We start from the raw sequence: 16990 nt of genomic DNA on the forward strand, positions 1-16990 counted from the left end.
ACCATTAGCATGGCTGTAGACTCTTTAAGTTCTTTGTTGGAATAAGTATGTAGTATGAAACTGAGACAGTAAATCTCTCGTGTAACATATAAGCATTCTGTTTCATTTATAAAACAAACATAACACACTGAAACTTGTAATCTCTTATCGACACACACAGATGAAGATTGACAACTTGCATCATATTTCTATCACTTTATTTAAGCAAAGAACCTTAAAAACACTGCGGGTGGTTACTGATAAAAGCAAATATCTACTAAGTACATGACTCTCTGGACTACAGATAATATTATAATGATTAGATTTATATCTTAAAAATGTCATATATTACAAAGATGTATAAATGTGTTCAGAATTGAGACACAGTTTGTTAAATTATTAAAATCAGTGGATTCTAAATACAATACTGAAGCAAGGAAAGGTTCAAGAATATCACTGTAAAAACATCAATGAAATTCCCATCTGGAAAAAAAAAAGAAAATCTTAAGTATCGTCACACTACAACATTTCATTGAGGTTTCATAATTTATAAAAACAATATTGCCAAAAACTATCTACCAAAGGCACCAAGACTGTGAGTCTTACATTTCCTATTTTGTTCACAGTGATTTCAAATGATAGATTTCAGCAGCAGGACTGAAATCCTTCAGGCTTCAGTGTATTGAGGTGAGCTCCAGAGTTGGCTTGGATCCTGCATTAAAAATCAGCTTTACTTTTCCTGCAACTGCTTCGTCATTTTCTTTAAAGTTAAGTCGGATGCAGATCCACAGCTACTCCAGAACTTGCCATGTGCGACTGTATACAGAGGCTCGGGAGTGAATGGTGTATGTATAACATTTGTTAGGTGTGCTGTGAAAGAGTCAGGAACTCCTCCCGGGTTTTGGGGTCCTCTAGGTAAACTCCCAGCATGGTGCTCGTCACTGTGCGGCTGTTCATCTTCTGGACGCCACGCATTACCATGCACATGTGCCTGCAAAGACACACATAACACACATGGGCTCAGATTTGCAGGTACAGCATTTGACATGCACCTGTGTTTAAAGGGCAACACTACTGGTTTTTACTCACAAAAAGTCTGTTCACACATCCTGGGGAGTGCTGTGTGAAAAAAGCCTCATTAGGTAATGTAGGCGCCAAGTTTTGACAAGGAAATAGAATGCATGGAATAAAAAAAGTTATCTCTGATTCTACTGCATTGACTTTGATCTTATCCATCATTAGTCTGACGAAGTTTCGAAGTGCAATGCTAAATCAGTGCAGTACTCTCTTAAAGTAAGAATACGTAACGTTTGTTGAACAGCAGCTACTGAAGCCACAACATATGTAACTAACAAGTAAGAGCCATAAAGTCTGAACTTGCTCAACCTAAAGCTATTGCTCAAACTAAGAATGGCTGTAGCAGAGTGACCTGATTTGAGCAGGAGTGTCATTTATTGCTCATGCGTTCAACTTTTCATTCGTGAAAGGAAGATTGTGTTAATTCTACTTTTTAAAAGTCAAGCTGTCTCACTTTAGGAAATGTGACGTTTTCACATTTTGCCTGTGAGGTTTAGAGCACCTTTAAATCATGTAAATGATGATAATGAATGATGTGCCTGTGTGTGTACTTACGCTGCTTCAATAACCACAGCTACGCCTTTCGGCTGAAGAGCCTCAGATATTCCCATGGCAATCTGCTTGGTCAGACGCTCTTGAACTGAAGGAGGGAAAATAAGTGGACATATGTAAACATGATGCATTCAAATTCTTGGGAAAATCATGTGCAAAGGCTATAAATCTTGCACAATATCTTTGATTGCTTACCTTGAAGCCTGCGACTGAAAATCTCAACAATCCTGCAGAAACCAAAGCACATCAAAGAGGAGAGGAGTGATTACGGATCAGGCGTAATAATGATTAATCTTTTAATAAACATAGACAGGCATCAGCCGCTGACCCCTGGTCTTCATACTGGCCATCCAACTGTGCAGACCCTTCATCTGTGAATGATTCACCCCACTGAATTCTCTGAATCTGTCGAGCAAGATTCAGCTACAGCAAGTTTGCCTACAAACCCAGTGACACTATTCAGGGTTGTGTATTCACAGATGGTGCAATATTTTAGGGAAGGGAGAGAAGGAGACAGACAGGCTGTGATAATAACTGGTGATTCCCACAGGTCCGAAGGGATTTTCTCATGGTTCGAGAGCAGAGAGTTTAGACTTGTGTCTGTGAGTGTGCTTGATGAGGGGACTAGATGTGGCCAGCGGGCTTAGACTCTAAGCCTCCAGGTCAATGCACTGAGATAACAGAAGAACGCAGCCACCCGGCAATAACACCAGACAAATACAGCCACAGTGACAGCAGGAGAGTGTGAATGTGTGTGAGTGTGTGTGTGTGTTGTGTTACCTTGCCAGCTTGCTCAGTCCCACCACTTTTTTGTTGGGGATATATCCAATGTGAACCTAAAGCAAATGAAAGCAGAAGTCACATAATCAGAGTAAAAGATGGTAAATTGTAGGAATTCAATTCCTCACTATGATTAGAGAAAGACACACACATCAGTCATCATCATCATCATCATCAGGCCAGTTATTTGTTTTTAGGGTTACTTTTAAACCAAAAAAACTTACCCTCCCGAAAAAGGGTACCAGGTGATGCTCACAGAGTGAAAACATATCTATGTCCTTCACAATCACCATCTCATTATGGTCTTCATCAAATATGGCATCATTTAAGATGTCTGGGGGCACAAGCACACAGATACATTTTTTGAAATACCATCATAATTTACAATATTAAGAAATGTGGTCTCAAATCAGGACCACATTGGTGGGTTTGTGAATATAACTTTTGTTGAATCAATTAGAAGTTTACCTGTGATATATGAATAGCATCCTTACATCTTATGGGATTTAACAGTAATACTGTCTAGTACTTGCCGGCTATAGCATCTTTATGAATCATGTAGGGCTGCAGCTTACAGTTACTTGATTTTTTTTAAAGAATAAATTCTTAGAAAATAGTGAAAACTGTCTATTAAAGTTTCCCAGAGTCAATGTGACGTCTTCAAATGTCTTGTTTTGTCCAACCAACATTCCAAAACATGAAGGGAAACATCAAATATGACAATATCTAAAGTGGTGGCTGATTAATCTTCTACAAACTAATAAATTAATTGTCTCATTAAATCTCTTACATTGTTGAAATCTAACAGATTGAAGAATCTAACTATAGTCGATAGTCCTGACCAAAATAAAACTCACTACATATTTTCACTTTTGTCAGTAGGCTGCCTGCCTACTTATCTAGAGGAGCAAAAACACTCAGCTTACAGTTCAATGCAATTCAATGCAACACCACCACCTAAAGCTACAGCACCTCTACACAACTCGAGTAAAACTCGAACGGGTCTTTCCATTCACTCAAGTAGGCCTATGCATTTTCCCAGTTAATTCAGTCAGCGAGATCATATCAGATTGTGATTACACAAGAGCATCTCCCAGTGTCAAAAAACAAGGAACCTGTTGACTCACCGTCGATGGTCTCATGGTAACCCTTGGTGAGGAACTGCATGGCCTTAGCGGCGCGCAACGGCGTGCGCAGCAGCCCCTGCCGGTCCGTGTTCTCGCCGAGCTCCCGTAGGATGCTGGTGTAGGCGGCCTCGAGAGCAGGTAAGCGGGACTTGTCCTCGGCCTCTTTGCGGGACGTCTCGTGCTTACGGTGCACGGCGGCCGTCTTGGTGTCTATGATGAGGTTGCTGAAGCCGTTGTTGCAGTGGAACTCCTCCACGGCGTCGTGGACATTTCCGTTGCAGTGGCCGTTCATGTCGGAGTGCTCTCTGACTCTGGAAAGAGAAACGGGAGGAAGAGACAGTGAGAGAGGGTCCTGGAGTTCAGTTGCACAGCAGGTCTGACAGGCTACGCCTCTGCCCGGTGCTCTCTGGGTTTATAAAGACCTAACCAGTGGCCGCGTGCGCATCCGTTTCCCATTTGTCAAAGTACCACCTACGTCAAAACACCGAGTTTCGTCAGCGGAGTTAAATGTCAACTCAAAGTACCTTTTCCCAAATTGCACAGTGCATGCAACCAATTCTCTCTGCATCTCTCATCACTTGGCACTTGTCATCCGTTCTCATTCATTAGTTCTGATTATATTACAATGCTCGAAACTAGACAAACCACTCTTACAAAGCTCAGCAGGCTCATGACTTCACGTGGAGATCAAACATGTTTTCATGCAGTCAGGCCTACTATATCTCTTGAACATCCATGTAAATCCAATCAGTGTCAGAAGGCATATATTCACTCGGAATTTCCTGAAAAGCCACAAACAATAGGCTAAGGGAAAAGTTAATGTAGGTTGGACAGAAAAACATTCAATAATAATTTTTTTTTATCAAAAAATTTCTTGCTGTAATCATTCCTTCTGTTCATATTGGCCATTTCAGTGTCAGTGATGGGAAAAAATTACAGACCAAAATGTTTTCCATAGTTTATCTGAAGTTATTATGAGGCTTCAGTTGTCCAAATTAAACTAATCCAGTGGATAATTTCCTGCTGTCCTTCCTCTTTTGCTCAACAGAGTAACACTGTCAGAGGAAATACAAAGGGGGGATTATATACGTTTGAAGATACCTGTTGATTTGTCCCACATCCCTGACATTGAAAGTGCATTAGGAAGATATCTTCTAATGGTCAGTATGAACAAAACCAATAAAAAACACAAATCTACGAACAAGTGGACAAGACTGGTGTAACTGACTGGTGATGCTTTGAGTCAAGTAAGGGGTTTCACCATTTGACCCAGATAGCTGGATTGTTCTTTTGATCCAACCTGGTGAGTAAAATGTACTCTACTATAACAACAACTACAACTGTATGTTATGTAACAATTCTTATTGTTGTGTACTTTAATCATTTTCCATTATCATGCAAACACATACATCGCATGTTTGAATGGCATGGCCTGAAATATTGATGAAGGTCTGGCATGTCATCACCTGAAAATGTGCAGGAGTGGTTGACTGGTCTCTGCATTTTGTAAATACTCAGCCATGTTGGTCCACACCTGTTAATTACACATCAGTCACTTATTGTTGTAATATAACTGACACTTAAGTTATTGAGCTTAAGTATCAAAATCAAAAGTGATCTTTTGTCCTAGCATAACAGGAGACACGTTTGATTCTAATTGGATGTAGCTGATGACGTTAGCTATGCAGCTTCTTGGAATCATCTATGACTGCATGTGTTTTCACAAGTCCTGGAAAAAGGAAGCATAGGTGTCACACATTCTCACATGCACACATGCAATTACATTTACTTTTGTCCCCTACATCAACACACAACAGTTCCCATTTGAACACATAATGTACTGCAAATATACAATACTCAACTTTATGCAAATTTATGACACCCAAAGCACCTAGCTTTCCTCAAGATTGGATGATTTTTTTTTCCTTTTTATAGTAGGGAGGAGATTTCCATATGTAATAGGAGAGAGTCAGTTTATGATACTTTATCAATTGCACTTCATCATGTAAAATTGAATTTTAATATCCAGTTTTACACTCAACCTGAGGTTTTGCTTCTTGGTTTTCCCTGATGTCATCAAAGAAGGCTGTCCAGTGATGCCAGTAATAGATATTGCTCTGGTGAATTGATAATAAAGCACCTACAATTGTGGCATGGCTCATGTTTGAGCCAATAGCAATTGAATATCTAATATACAGTTTTAAATGTAAAGTGGATCTGATGTTTTGGGCACCCTAAAAGTCTTTCAAATAGTGTGTGTTGAAAGGTTTGTTGAAAAACTTAATTTAAAAAAAAAAAATGTTAAAAGCAAGACAGAACAAAACAAACACAATACAAAAACTCACAAAGAAGAGGCACTTCCTTATCTCTTGGTCCAGGGTCCACCCCGTTTCCATGGGAACACGCTACGATGACATGACGTAACTTCCGGTTTGTCCACAGCGGTGGCGGGAGATTCCAGCATGGCGGTGCAACCGAAGCAGAACCTTTCAATGGATAGTGCAGCCGAGCATGGCTTTCTAAACTTCATTTTCTCCATGCCGGAGAAGCCAGACACCACTTTCAGAATATTCGACCGTAACGACTACTACACTGTTCACGGGAAAGACGCCACATTCGCGGCGAAAGAAGTTTTCAAGACGAATGGGGTCATCAAATATTTGGGCTCAGGTATCCTAGCATCTGTAGCCTAGCTAAACATGCAGCTAGCTGAAGCTTGCAAACTGGTGGCGCTTGCCGTTAGCAATCTGCTGTTGTTGATGCATTTACTCATGCTAAGCTAACTACAAATGCATTTATTACACATCTGCAGTCCAGAGGCCTGTACTACGAAGCAGGTTCAACATACCCAGCATATCTTTTTGTTATCTGGCTAAATTGAACCTTACATTGGTCGTCCTCCATAACCTTTACTACGAAGCTGGTTATCAACTCAGTTAACTCTGGGTTTACCTATCCGGCTACGAGCGCGTTCACGTGAAAGGTGGAGTTGTCAAATTGTAAATGATACGCAACGTCGCCAGAACAATGAGTAAAGTACTTAATGTGACATGAGAGGAGACGCTGATGCCTGCAGGTAAATTCGGTTATAGAAACATTCAAAAGTGATATTCAGCAAGCTGAAATGGAAACAATATGATCATATGACTACAATAAAATGGAAATATTATTATAATATAAGTATGTGGATAATATTTCCAATAAAAGATCAGAGGGTTTAGTTTTTATTTCTAGCTCTGGTCACAGAGACTCCTCATTTTAATTGGAGCTGCGGGGATGAAAGAAGAGTAGAAGCATCAACACTGTCAGGAATCCCTTTGTGATTAAATAATCTTATTGAATTAAAATTACGCTATAACAGTCAGTATGTTGTTATTTAGTGCAATGAACTCTCCCTGCATTTGTTACAAGGTTTAAAACCACAGTGGACACATGCAAGGTCTGGAAGAGCAAAACAATTCAACTGATTTATAAAAAGATCTACTGCTTGTTATTATTTGAGATAAACCAACCCTGGTTTCAAGTCTAATATTAATTAATTAGACTTTGTGCTCTTTGAAAAAGCATTTATGCAGCACAATACATTCAAGTGCTGTGTCTGGTCTCAAATATAGTATGTCACATTTCTTTAAACATCTTATAGTTAAGTCAGTTTGACCCTGTGTCCCACACATCTGTCAAGTTTAATGTTTAAAAAGAGATGTGTTCATGATATTCCTTGAAAGAAACAATAGTGCCCCTTCATTTGCCCCATGCCCCTATGAATAAATATGAATGGATCCCTGAGGTTGTTTGTAACATTAATATGATATTATATATGTTTGTCAACAGGGAGTCGCAAGCTGGAGAGTGTAGTCCTGAGCAAGCTGAATTTTGAGGCCTTTGTTAAAGACTTGCTGCTGGTGAGGCAGTACAGAGTAGAAGTGTACAGGAACCACAGCAAGAGCAGCAAGGAGCATGAATGGAAGATCGAGTACAAGGTATTGTATTTACTATGGAGTAGTGTCAGTGTGATTTCCGTTTGTTGTAAAACCCATGAACCTTTTTAAATGCAGATGAGCTATGGTGGTATGTTGTTGTCTTACTTTCATTGTGCCAGTGCTCCATTATGAACTGTGTTCTTTATAGATACCCTGTACTTTACATTTTGCTTTTATGTTCCATGCTTTAATTAGTAGTTGCTAATGTTGCCTTGTCTGGTCCATACTGTCTATACTCATATTACCAAGGCCTGGGTGATATGGTTGAAGTATCAGACTAAGGCAAATGTATGCAGAAGTCATTAGATTTTGTTTTGATGTATGTATAAATGTACAAAAATGCACTAAATCAAGGGATAACTTGAACCTGCAGATCGTAAAGTCTTAAAAAGTACTGAATTTAAAGTAGCTGTTAAATAAACCAACACAATAAATGTTCTCTCCATCATTCTGCCTGTTACGGTCATGCATCTTGTCTGTTTCCTCCACACTCAGGCCTCTCCAGGAAACTTGACCCAGTTTGAGGAGATTTTGTTCGGCGGAGGAACCGGCGCAGAGGGCTGTGCAGGTGTTGTAGCCGTGCGCTTTTCTACAGGAGCTGATGGACAACGCGTGGTTGGGGTCGGCTACGTGGACGCCGCCCAGAGGACGATGGGAGTGTGCGAGTTTCCAGACAACGAGATCTTCTCCAACCTGGAGTCCCTGCTTGTTCAACTCAGCCCTAAAGAGTGTCTCTTAGCCCAGGGTGACGGCAACGCTGACGGCAATAAACTACGAGAGGTATACTGAATTTAACTCAGCTCAGTGTAACTTTATCTTTGCAGGGGCAATTGGATGCATCATCTGATCTCACCACCCAGGTCAAGAGATACACACCAAATAAATAGGAGAAGAAATTAAAAACAACACTGTTAATCACGGTGCAAAAAAACAATGAAAGGCTATAAGCTTGAAAACTATGTGTGGAATTAGTAAATTTAGCAATTTGTTGCCAGACCAGTCCACCCAATGCTGATCAAGTCTATCAGCATTTTGTTAAAACATGTCTTATTATTTTCTGAAATCAAAAAAACCTGCCTGCCAACATTTCACAATAAGAAACCATATCAGACACACATTATTATTTTTAGCAGAGTATTCTTAGATGTCTTTAAACACGTCTAGAGGATGTTATTAAACATTTTAAGAGACTATCAGTATGGTATGGTTTGAATTATCGGATAATCTTATATTATTTATCATTTTATGTAATTTATTTGGTTTTACTTTTTACTTTGTAATTTTATTAGTTTATCAGTCTTTCCTTTGTTAAAGCTCTTTCTAACTTTGTCAAGAACAGTGCTACACAAATACAGTGATTATGTTGATGTGTCTTTGTAGGTAGTGGAGCGCGGTGGCATGCTGGTCTCTGACAGGAAGAGGGCAGAGTTCAGTAGCAAGGACATGGTCCAGGATCTCAACAGGCTGCTGAGAGCCAAGAAAGGAGAGACAGTGGCCAGCAACACTCTGCCTGAGCTGGACAAACAGGTGAACAAAAAAGGAGCTTCCTGACACGTATTTCCAACATGGACAACACAGTAACAATAGTGAGGGAATATAATCCTAAAAGTATATGTTATAGGTTTGACCAGACTTGGTGTGTGTGTGTGTGGTTTCATTCACAGGTGGCTATGTCATGCTTGGCTGCAGTGGTGCGTTTCCTTGAACTGCTCTCTGATGAGGCCAACTTCAACTCTTTCAGTCTGACCTCTCTGGACCTGGGTCAGTACATGAGGCTGGACAACGCAGCCGTGCGGGCTCTTAACCTCTTCCAGGTCAGTGGACCGGGTCAAAAAAACTTTTTTCTTTCTGACTCCTACTAGTATCTAGCCATGCAGATAGTTTCTTCAGGTTTTATAGATACATACTTCTGAGATTCCCCTACATGCTATTTGACTTATATCCTCCAGGGTTCACCTGACGACACAAGCGGAGCTCATTCATTGGCTGGTCTGTTGAACAAGTGCCGTACGCCGCAGGGTCAGCGACTGGTCAACCAGTGGATCAAACAACCACTCATGGACAAAACCAAAATAGAGGAGAGGTAATACAATGATGGGAATAAACAGAGATCAAACACTTTCATGAGAGTAGTCCAGAGCTAATCATATTTTACTGTGTTTAAGTGTTGGCAGCAAAATCAGCAGCAGCTGATCAAAAGATTTGATCTTTAATTCCACTCATTCTTTAAGTTGATTTTTCATATCAAATCAATAATTTAACAACAACAAACTATGAAATTAATCGCATTCGTAGGACAATTTTGAGGATACTCTTAACGTTTCTGTGTGTGTGTGTGTGTGTGCGCGTGTGTGTGCGCGCGCGTGTAGGCTGGACCTGGTGGAGAGCTTCGTGTGCGACTCTGAGCTCAGGCAGACCTGCCAGGAGGACTTGCTGCGGCGGTTCCCTGATCTTCACCGTCTGGCCAAGAAGTTCCACCGTCACACAGCGACGCTGCAGGACTGCTACAGGGTCTACCAGGCCGTGAGCCATATCCCTGCCCTCATCACAGCATTGGAGAGATACTCGGGTACACACAAACCTGCAGCAGTTGAATCAGTACGGTTTACTGTACAATCAGATGCCAGTATTTTAGGAAGTTGCTCATCTTTAAAATACCTTTGATTGATCTGATCTTCAAGATACCGGATCCGTTGTGCAGAAGTAATACAGTCAGTGTCATTTTTCTGCGCTTACTAGAGAAACACTTTCTTGTTCTTTGCTTGAAAACACATGGTCTTCAGCTGTTATAGCCCATTCAAATCCAGTTAGTAATGACTTATTAGATGACATTTGGCAGAACATTGCTTCAATCAGATGAGTTTTACCCTCTGATCGGCGGGATCACTGAGAGTCACTGATACCTGGTAGTTTTTTGTTTTGTGTCGCACCGTTTTTGCCAAATTGGTTTCATAACAGCTTAAATGCACAGTCACTTAGAGATGATAAAATCAGCTACAGTCAGTATGTATGGTGTTGTGACTTGCTGTGATCAGTGAGAACTTTTATGATTTGTCCTTCCTACATATAGTATATATTCATTAATCTCTGTTGTGTGTGTGTGTGTGTGTGCGTGTGCGTGTGCGTGTGCGTGTATTGCAGGTAGCTGCCAGGTTCTGTTGGAGGCAGTGTTCCTGTCTCCTCTCAGAGACCTGCTGAATGACTTCACCAAGTATCAGGAGATGATTGAAACCACTCTGGACATGAACCAGGTCTCACCTTTCACATTTCTATACATGTGAAAAAAGGAAAGATATTGTTCTGTGCTTTGTGTTTGCATATTCTCAACGTGCCATGTTGCTTACATGTTTCCTTTCTTGCATGTTGGGTGCTCCGTGCAGATCGACCACCACGAATTCCTGGTGAAGGCGTCGTTTGATCCGGTGTTGAGTGAGCTGAGAGAAAAGATGGACGCGCTGGAAAAGAGCATGCAGGCGGTGCTGAACAGTGCTGCCAGAGAACTAGGTGATTACACACACACACACACACACACACAAAAGATTATCTTTTAATGTCAGATCTGTATCTGCTACAGAGTTAGAGACTGTATGTTAAGGTGGTGACTGCACGCGCGCATCTGATGATGAGGTTTTTCTTAAGATGTGGTGTGACGAAAATGCCAAAGCCAGTCAATAACACCATGGAATCATGCGATAAAACGAATTCTTTTTGAATGTGATAAATATTGCAGATCGCTCCTACCAAAGGGGATAAAAAAATCAGACTGAATGTCTGCAGTGTAATTAATGGAGAACTAAAGAAGAAAACCCTAAACATAGTGTATCAGCTGATTGCCGTCTTTCGTTAACTGGAAGACGGAACAGTGGCATTATTCATTACAGATGTAATAAAGACAAACTTAATTTTGTTTGTAGTTGTTATTAACAAAGTGTGTAAAAGTCATTTACACAGTTTTGTCTGTTGTTTTACTTAAGTTTAAATAAAGCTAAGATTGAATTTTGGAGCATTTCTGTTGTTTTTTCACACAACTTAATCATTATTTTCTTAGAATGGGACAGAAGAATTTGACACCACATTGTTAATGCTTTTTACACAACCAGCTGCATATACTCTGTATACCCCAAAGTAATTGATTACATTATTAAATTTATTCATGTTGGATAAAAAAAATGAGGGAATGTTTGCCGTCTTTAACACTAATTATGCCTTCAGTCATTAATAGCTGAAGTAATTGTGTTTACTTATCTTTAGTAACTTTATGATGGAGAGCAATGATCATGTTGAGAAAAAATGTTTAATTTGAGTTAAAGTTGATGGTTTTCACCTGGTATCTCCAGAATCAACTTAGGCAGTGCATTTTTGAGAAGATGCGTGTAAGCTACTGTACATCAGCTGTGTGTGTGTAGGCTTCACTGGTACAATAAAAACCCCAGTAAATATCCAGCTTTGATTGCCAGAAATTATTTTTCTTTTCATTTATATATATATATATATGACAAATATTTATTTGTTTTCTTTTTCTTTTCTTTTTTAAACTTGGTGTTTGGGAAATATCAGTTTGAGCTCATTGTAGTAACTTTGCGTTTCAGGTCTGGATCCTGGCAAGACGGTGAAGCTGGAGTCGAACGCCGTGCTGGGTTTTTACCTGAGAGTCACCTGCAAGGAGGAGAAGAGTCTGAGGAACAACAAGAAATTCACCACGCTGGACGTTCAGAAGAATGGAGTGCGTTTCACAAACAGGTCCGTGTCACTGTGTCACCAGTGTTTCCCACAGATTTAGGAACCACAGTAATGTCACACACCTAATGTCAGCTTCGGACAACCCCGCTCTTCCTGTCAGCTGATGGTCTGCACTCTTGCATGTGCACTTTCACATGTCCACAGTAAGCTGAGTTCTCTGAATGAGGAGTACACCAAGAGCAGGGAGGAGTACGAGGAGGCGCAGAATGCTATCGTCAAAGAAATCATCAACATTGCCTCAGGTGAGGAATCTCCCAGCGTGCTGCTCACAGTGTCTCATCAGTATGGAATTGATTTAACAGAAAGAACCTTGTCTCAGCAACATTGAAATTACGATCTCTCGATTAAGTGGAATTTGGCTTATGTGACCTTAAGTCTCCTCTCTCTGTGATGATTCATTGGAAGTGCTGAACTGTTTGAACAACCAGGTTACGTGGACCCCCTCCAGACTCTGAGCGACGTAATAGCGCAGATGGACGCAGTGGCGAGTTTTGCAGTGGCGTCCGTCTCCGCTCCCGTGCCGTACGTCCGGCCTCGCCTCTTAGCCGACGGCTGCAGGCGTATGGAGCTGCTGCAGGCCAGACATCCCTGCATGGAGACAGACGCAGACACCGCCTTCATACCAAACGACATCACCTTCGTCCAGGGAGAAAAGAGTTTCTATATTATCACAGGTGAAAAATATTTTCAGATTATTATGAGAAGTGCAGGATCCAGAAATACTTGACTCATACTGGGAACTAAAATTCAGTATATATCAGCCTCTGCTGATTTCAGTTTTAAACGTTTTATTTTTAACCTGTCTGTTTCAACTTTCTCGAGATGCAAACTTTTTTCTTCTTTTTTTAAAAATGCATGTATTGTTGATATACATTGTTCTTCACCATCACTGCTTCTGCTCTCTATTTATCTGCAGGACCAAATATGGGTGGCAAGTCGACATTTATCCGTCAGGTGGGTGTGATCGCTCTGATGGCTCAGATCGGCTGCTTTGTGCCATGCGAGAAGGCGGAGCTTAGCATGATTGACAGCATCCTGGCCAGGGTGGGAGCAGGAGACTGCCAGGTGAAAGGCGTGTCCACCTTTATGTCGGAGATGCTGGAGACCGCCGCCATTCTACGGTAGGTACATGCACACACAAAGCTTGTTCACTAAACACAAGCGATACAAGCCTGGTCTCATCATCCGTACTGTCCCTGCAGCTCGGCCACGGAGAACTCGCTCATCATCATCGATGAGCTCGGCAGAGGCACGTCCACGTACGACGGCTTCGGTCTGGCCTGGGCCATCAGTGAACACATCGCCTCCAAAATCGGCAGCTTCTGCCTGTTCGCCACACACTTCCACGAGCTGACGGCGCTGGCGGCGCAGCAGCCCACTGTGCAAAACCTGCATGTCACGGCCCTGACCTCCCACAACACACTCACCATGCTGTACAGAGTCAAACCAGGTCAAACAGCACACACTAAAGTGTTTTTTTCCCTTTCCAGACATGAAATGTGTGACATTGCAAGCTTCATCCATCTGTTATAGTTATGGCTTTTAGTTACACAGACACAGATGACTTCTCATGTGCCCTATAGCTTTATTCAGACATTTATGCAAAGAGCCACATTGCTCTTGCAATATCTGGCATTTGGTACGGTTGAGAGTTTTCTCTGCTCTCACAGGCTGAAGTGTTTCTCTTGTGACTCTCCTAGTAAGCATAATTTATTAGATAGAATGCAAGACTTCAGGGCTTTAATTGCTGTTTTCTCAAACGCTGAAGCCTATTTAAAGCTGGAAATTCATTCAGTCATGGTTACAGTTGGCATGAATGAAAGTTGATGTAAGATGTGAGACATTTGGTCTGATTGTGACTGGTTGTACAAATGTTTTTGTTTTTTTTTTAACTTCACTGTGATTGCAGTTGTTACATCTTTATTTGTTTGTTTATTTATAGGTCCAGATTTAGTCTGTCAAATGTAAAAATGTTATTTTCTTGCGTAGATTGCCTGTATTGTGTAGACTAAAAACCCTAAGGAGTTCATTTTACCATGAAGCAAAATTTATCTTTGTTATTTTTACTTGTTTGACTATTAATTAATCAGAAAAATTTATTAGTTTTATTGATTAATTGTTCCAGCCTCAGTTAGACTAGTTGTCTGTCGTTTGAAGATGCTTGAGTGTTTTAATATAATTTTGTATATAGAAGTCTCCAAACTGACGTGGCCCAAACTGTGTGTTCAGGTGTGTGTGACCAGAGTTTTGGTATCCACGTTGCCGAGTTGGCTTGTTTCCCGCCAGCGGTTGTTGCCATGGCGAAGGAGAAGGCGGAGGAGCTTGAGGAGTTCCAGGATCCTGCAGGACAGAAGTTGGACAAGGAGGAAGAGCCAGAGGCCAAGAGACGACGGACAGACAAACAAGTAGGACTTTGACTCTACCAGATTGTCCTGCTGTAATCACAACATTGACATATGATCATGCATTATCACATTTTTATCACATTTTGTCTGCACAGTTGACAGTTTTGTAGAGAGAGACATTAGAAACAGGAAATGGTAACACTTTTCATGCAGGATTTATAAGCCACATATAAACACTAAGTATGGATTAAAGCCTCTTCAATCGCGGTTTCTGAACACGTCTAGACTCGTTTTGGTGCTGCACTTCTTTCGTTCTTTCATTCCCTCCACTCAAGATACAAAAACACACACACCTAACCTACGTCTCACACACACACAGCCAGGAGAGTTTTCTGGATAGGTGGGGGAAGTGTGTTGTCTGTGAGAGGGAGACAGCCACGGGAGAGAGCGTAATGCAATGCCAAAGCAATTTTCATGCCGGCAGCTTAGAACAATTGTGTGACAGTTTGTACTAGATTTTTGTGACACGGTCATTTACCACATCCCATGTGGAACAAGCCGCAATACATCAAGTATATTTTACTAAGAATTGTTCCTGTTAATTTATCAATAAATGGAACAAAAAACATTTTTCAACTTAAAGGTCAGTTGAAGGATTACATCCTTCTCTAATCAGTGTTAACAGTGTAAATGTAAATACAGTCATGAGACTGAAAAAGCTGTTTCCATTCAGGGTTCCTGAAGAGTTTACACTCGCCAGACACAAAATTTTGTTTTTGTATAACTGATGTCCTGCCTCTCTCCTTTTAGGTGGGGGAAAACCTGATCCAGGACTTCCTGGAGAAAGCGAAGTCACTTCCTGCTGCCACCATGAGCGAGGAGGAGGTGAAGGCAGAGCTCAGGAGGATGAAGCAGGAGCTGGCCACCAAAAATAACACGTATGTCACAGAGATCCTCGCACGCTGTGTTCCTGTAAAAACAGCTTGATTATGTGCTCGACAAAGATTAACTTCATGTACTGCAGACAAACACTATAGCGCTCACACTGTATAGTTTTTCAATAAAGACTTATTCCTGGATGTGATGTGTTTGTTTTTCTCACCTAGTTTTGACTCTGACTTGGTGACTGTGCAATGGCTGTCTTTCCATGAACAGCAGATTTGCTTGGATACACTGTGTGTGTGTGTGTGTGTGTGTGTGTATAATGTATTATGTGAATAAGAATTTTGGTTCTAAGAAAGACTGATTGTTTTCTTCTATATGTGCGCAGGCAAAACGTCAGCATCATATATCACACTCAGTTGTCAGTTTATTAGCTAAACCTAATGCAGTCCTGCAATAAATCCTGCCTTCATGAAGGTTATAGTGCTCAGTGTTCAGTTGTTAGTGAAACTAGTTTAAAAAGGTTTTTGATTCACCTGTATAATTTTGGAGGCTGTATTTTGCTGTGCTGAATTATGCAGTGTTTGTTATGTAGACAACCCCACTGATATAACCTGGGTGGACAAAATAATTCAAATTACAGTTCAACAACACCAAAAACTGCAGCTCTAAATAATCATGCAGTTGAATCAACACCTCTTTAACACAGTTTCAACAAAAACTGACCATTATAACGTCCATGAGGGAGGATTTACTGCTATTTCGCTGCCACTCAGATCGAGAGTACGATATCCATATCCAAGAGGTTTCGTGGCTGCTGTATAAATTTAAATCCACGTTGGAGATGTCATACATAATTTCATGCACAGCCCGATAATTTCTGAGTTTGAACACTCAAATGTTTTCTGCAGTAAATATCTTCATGTTACTTTTATCTGCAGCCACCAGGTACTGTAAATCACATTGTATAGACCCAACAATCACTCCCTAACAATAATAGTTGCACACTCACTGAAAACAGCAAAACTCTGAATATGCAGCCCTCAGCTACTGAAGATTAGAAGTTATGATACTTATCTATAGGCATCTTTTGAAGACTTTAACAAATCATAGATTAAGATCACGAGTCAGTTGCCTCCATCTATGGATGACAGCACAGTTTGAGTCATGATTAATCGGTTCACCTCTGAACATTGAAAACAATTTGACAAAGGTCACTTATAATGGATGCTGCAAAAGAAAGATCTCCAGCTGTTACAGATGAATAATGCAGGTCTTTTTTTCTCAGTAGCAGCTTTCCGATGAACGAAGATCCCAATTGGTACATTTTAATAATTTGTAGCGTGCTTCCTAATGAGGGCCTGCAGCAACCTGAACGACTCGGAGCAGCTGCAAGTAGTGAAGTGTTTTTGGGGAAGTTACTCACCTGCCAAACATTTCTTAGGATACATAACCAGCATTTTCTTTAATATGACCTGGTGTTTATTGGAAATTATGCAGGATGTGGATTTCGTCACAGCGAGTGAAT

The 16990-nt window shown here is 40.8% G+C and overlaps 2 protein-coding genes across 3 annotated transcripts; one reads left to right on the forward strand and one right to left on the reverse strand.

Moving 5' to 3' along the window:
* Nucleotides 1-180: 180 nt before the first annotated feature.
* gch2 (GTP cyclohydrolase 2) lies at nt 181-3934 on the reverse strand. 2 transcript variants are annotated; one of them, XM_087174076.1, is made up of 7 exons: nt 3516-3934; nt 2613-2722; nt 2389-2444; nt 1804-1835; nt 1612-1696; nt 1069-1098; nt 831-970 (listed from the first exon to the last, which is right to left on the reverse strand). In XM_087174076.1, exons 1-6 carry the CDS (start codon nt 3805-3807, stop codon nt 1080-1082), a joined length of 594 nt encoding a protein of 197 aa, XP_087030202.1. In that variant the 5' UTR covers nt 3808-3934; the 3' UTR covers nt 831-970; nt 1069-1079. The 2 variants fall into 2 exon arrangements, with proteins under 2 accessions (XP_023262304.1, XP_087030202.1); XM_023406536.2 differs by lacking the exon at nt 1069-1098 and having other exon boundaries at nt 181-970; nt 3516-3930.
* A 2024-nt stretch (nt 3935-5958) lies between these two features.
* On the forward strand, nt 5959-15659 carry msh2 (mutS homolog 2 (E. coli)). The gene is made up of 16 exons (XM_023406580.2): nt 5959-6185; nt 7347-7495; nt 7991-8275; nt 8876-9022; nt 9160-9309; nt 9445-9578; nt 9865-10064; nt 10637-10746; nt 10876-10999; nt 12085-12235; nt 12380-12477; nt 12664-12909; nt 13152-13356; nt 13438-13685; nt 14465-14640; nt 15391-15659. Exons 1-16 carry the CDS (start codon nt 5978-5980, stop codon nt 15565-15567), a joined length of 2808 nt encoding a protein of 935 aa, XP_023262348.1. The 5' UTR covers nt 5959-5977; the 3' UTR covers nt 15568-15659.
* The last annotated feature ends 1331 nt before the right edge of the window (nt 15660-16990 follow it).

This window comes from Seriola lalandi, unplaced genomic scaffold, assembly GCF_002814215.2.
Source record: "Seriola lalandi dorsalis isolate HSWRI2012SDOR001 ecotype SW California unplaced genomic scaffold, Sedor1 jcf7180002054311, whole genome shotgun sequence".
NCBI lineage: Eukaryota > Metazoa > Chordata > Actinopteri > Carangiformes > Carangidae > Seriola > Seriola lalandi.

Bases quoted from the DNA above. Each gene is read 5' to 3' on its own strand.
- gch2 (XM_023406536.2), bottom strand. From the start codon at position 3,807: ATGAACGGCCACTGCAACGGAAATGTCCACGACGCCGTGGAGGAGTTC. The intron at 2,445-2,612 runs GTAAGTTTTTTT...CATTTGCTTTAG, and splicing joins TGGTACCCTTTTTCGGGAGG to GTTCACATTGGATATATCCC. The intron at 1,836-2,388 runs GTAACACAACAC...TGGTTTCTGCAG, and splicing joins GGACTGAGCAAGCTGGCAAG to GATTGTTGAGATTTTCAGTC.
- msh2 (XM_023406580.2), top strand. From the start codon at position 5,978: ATGGCGGTGCAACCGAAGCAGAACCTTTCAATGGATAGTGCAGCCGAG. The intron at 8,276-8,875 runs GTATACTGAATT...GTGTCTTTGTAG, and splicing joins ACGGCAATAAACTACGAGAG to GTAGTGGAGCGCGGTGGCAT. The intron at 9,579-9,864 runs GTAATACAATGA...GCGCGCGTGTAG, and splicing joins AAAACCAAAATAGAGGAGAG to GCTGGACCTGGTGGAGAGCT.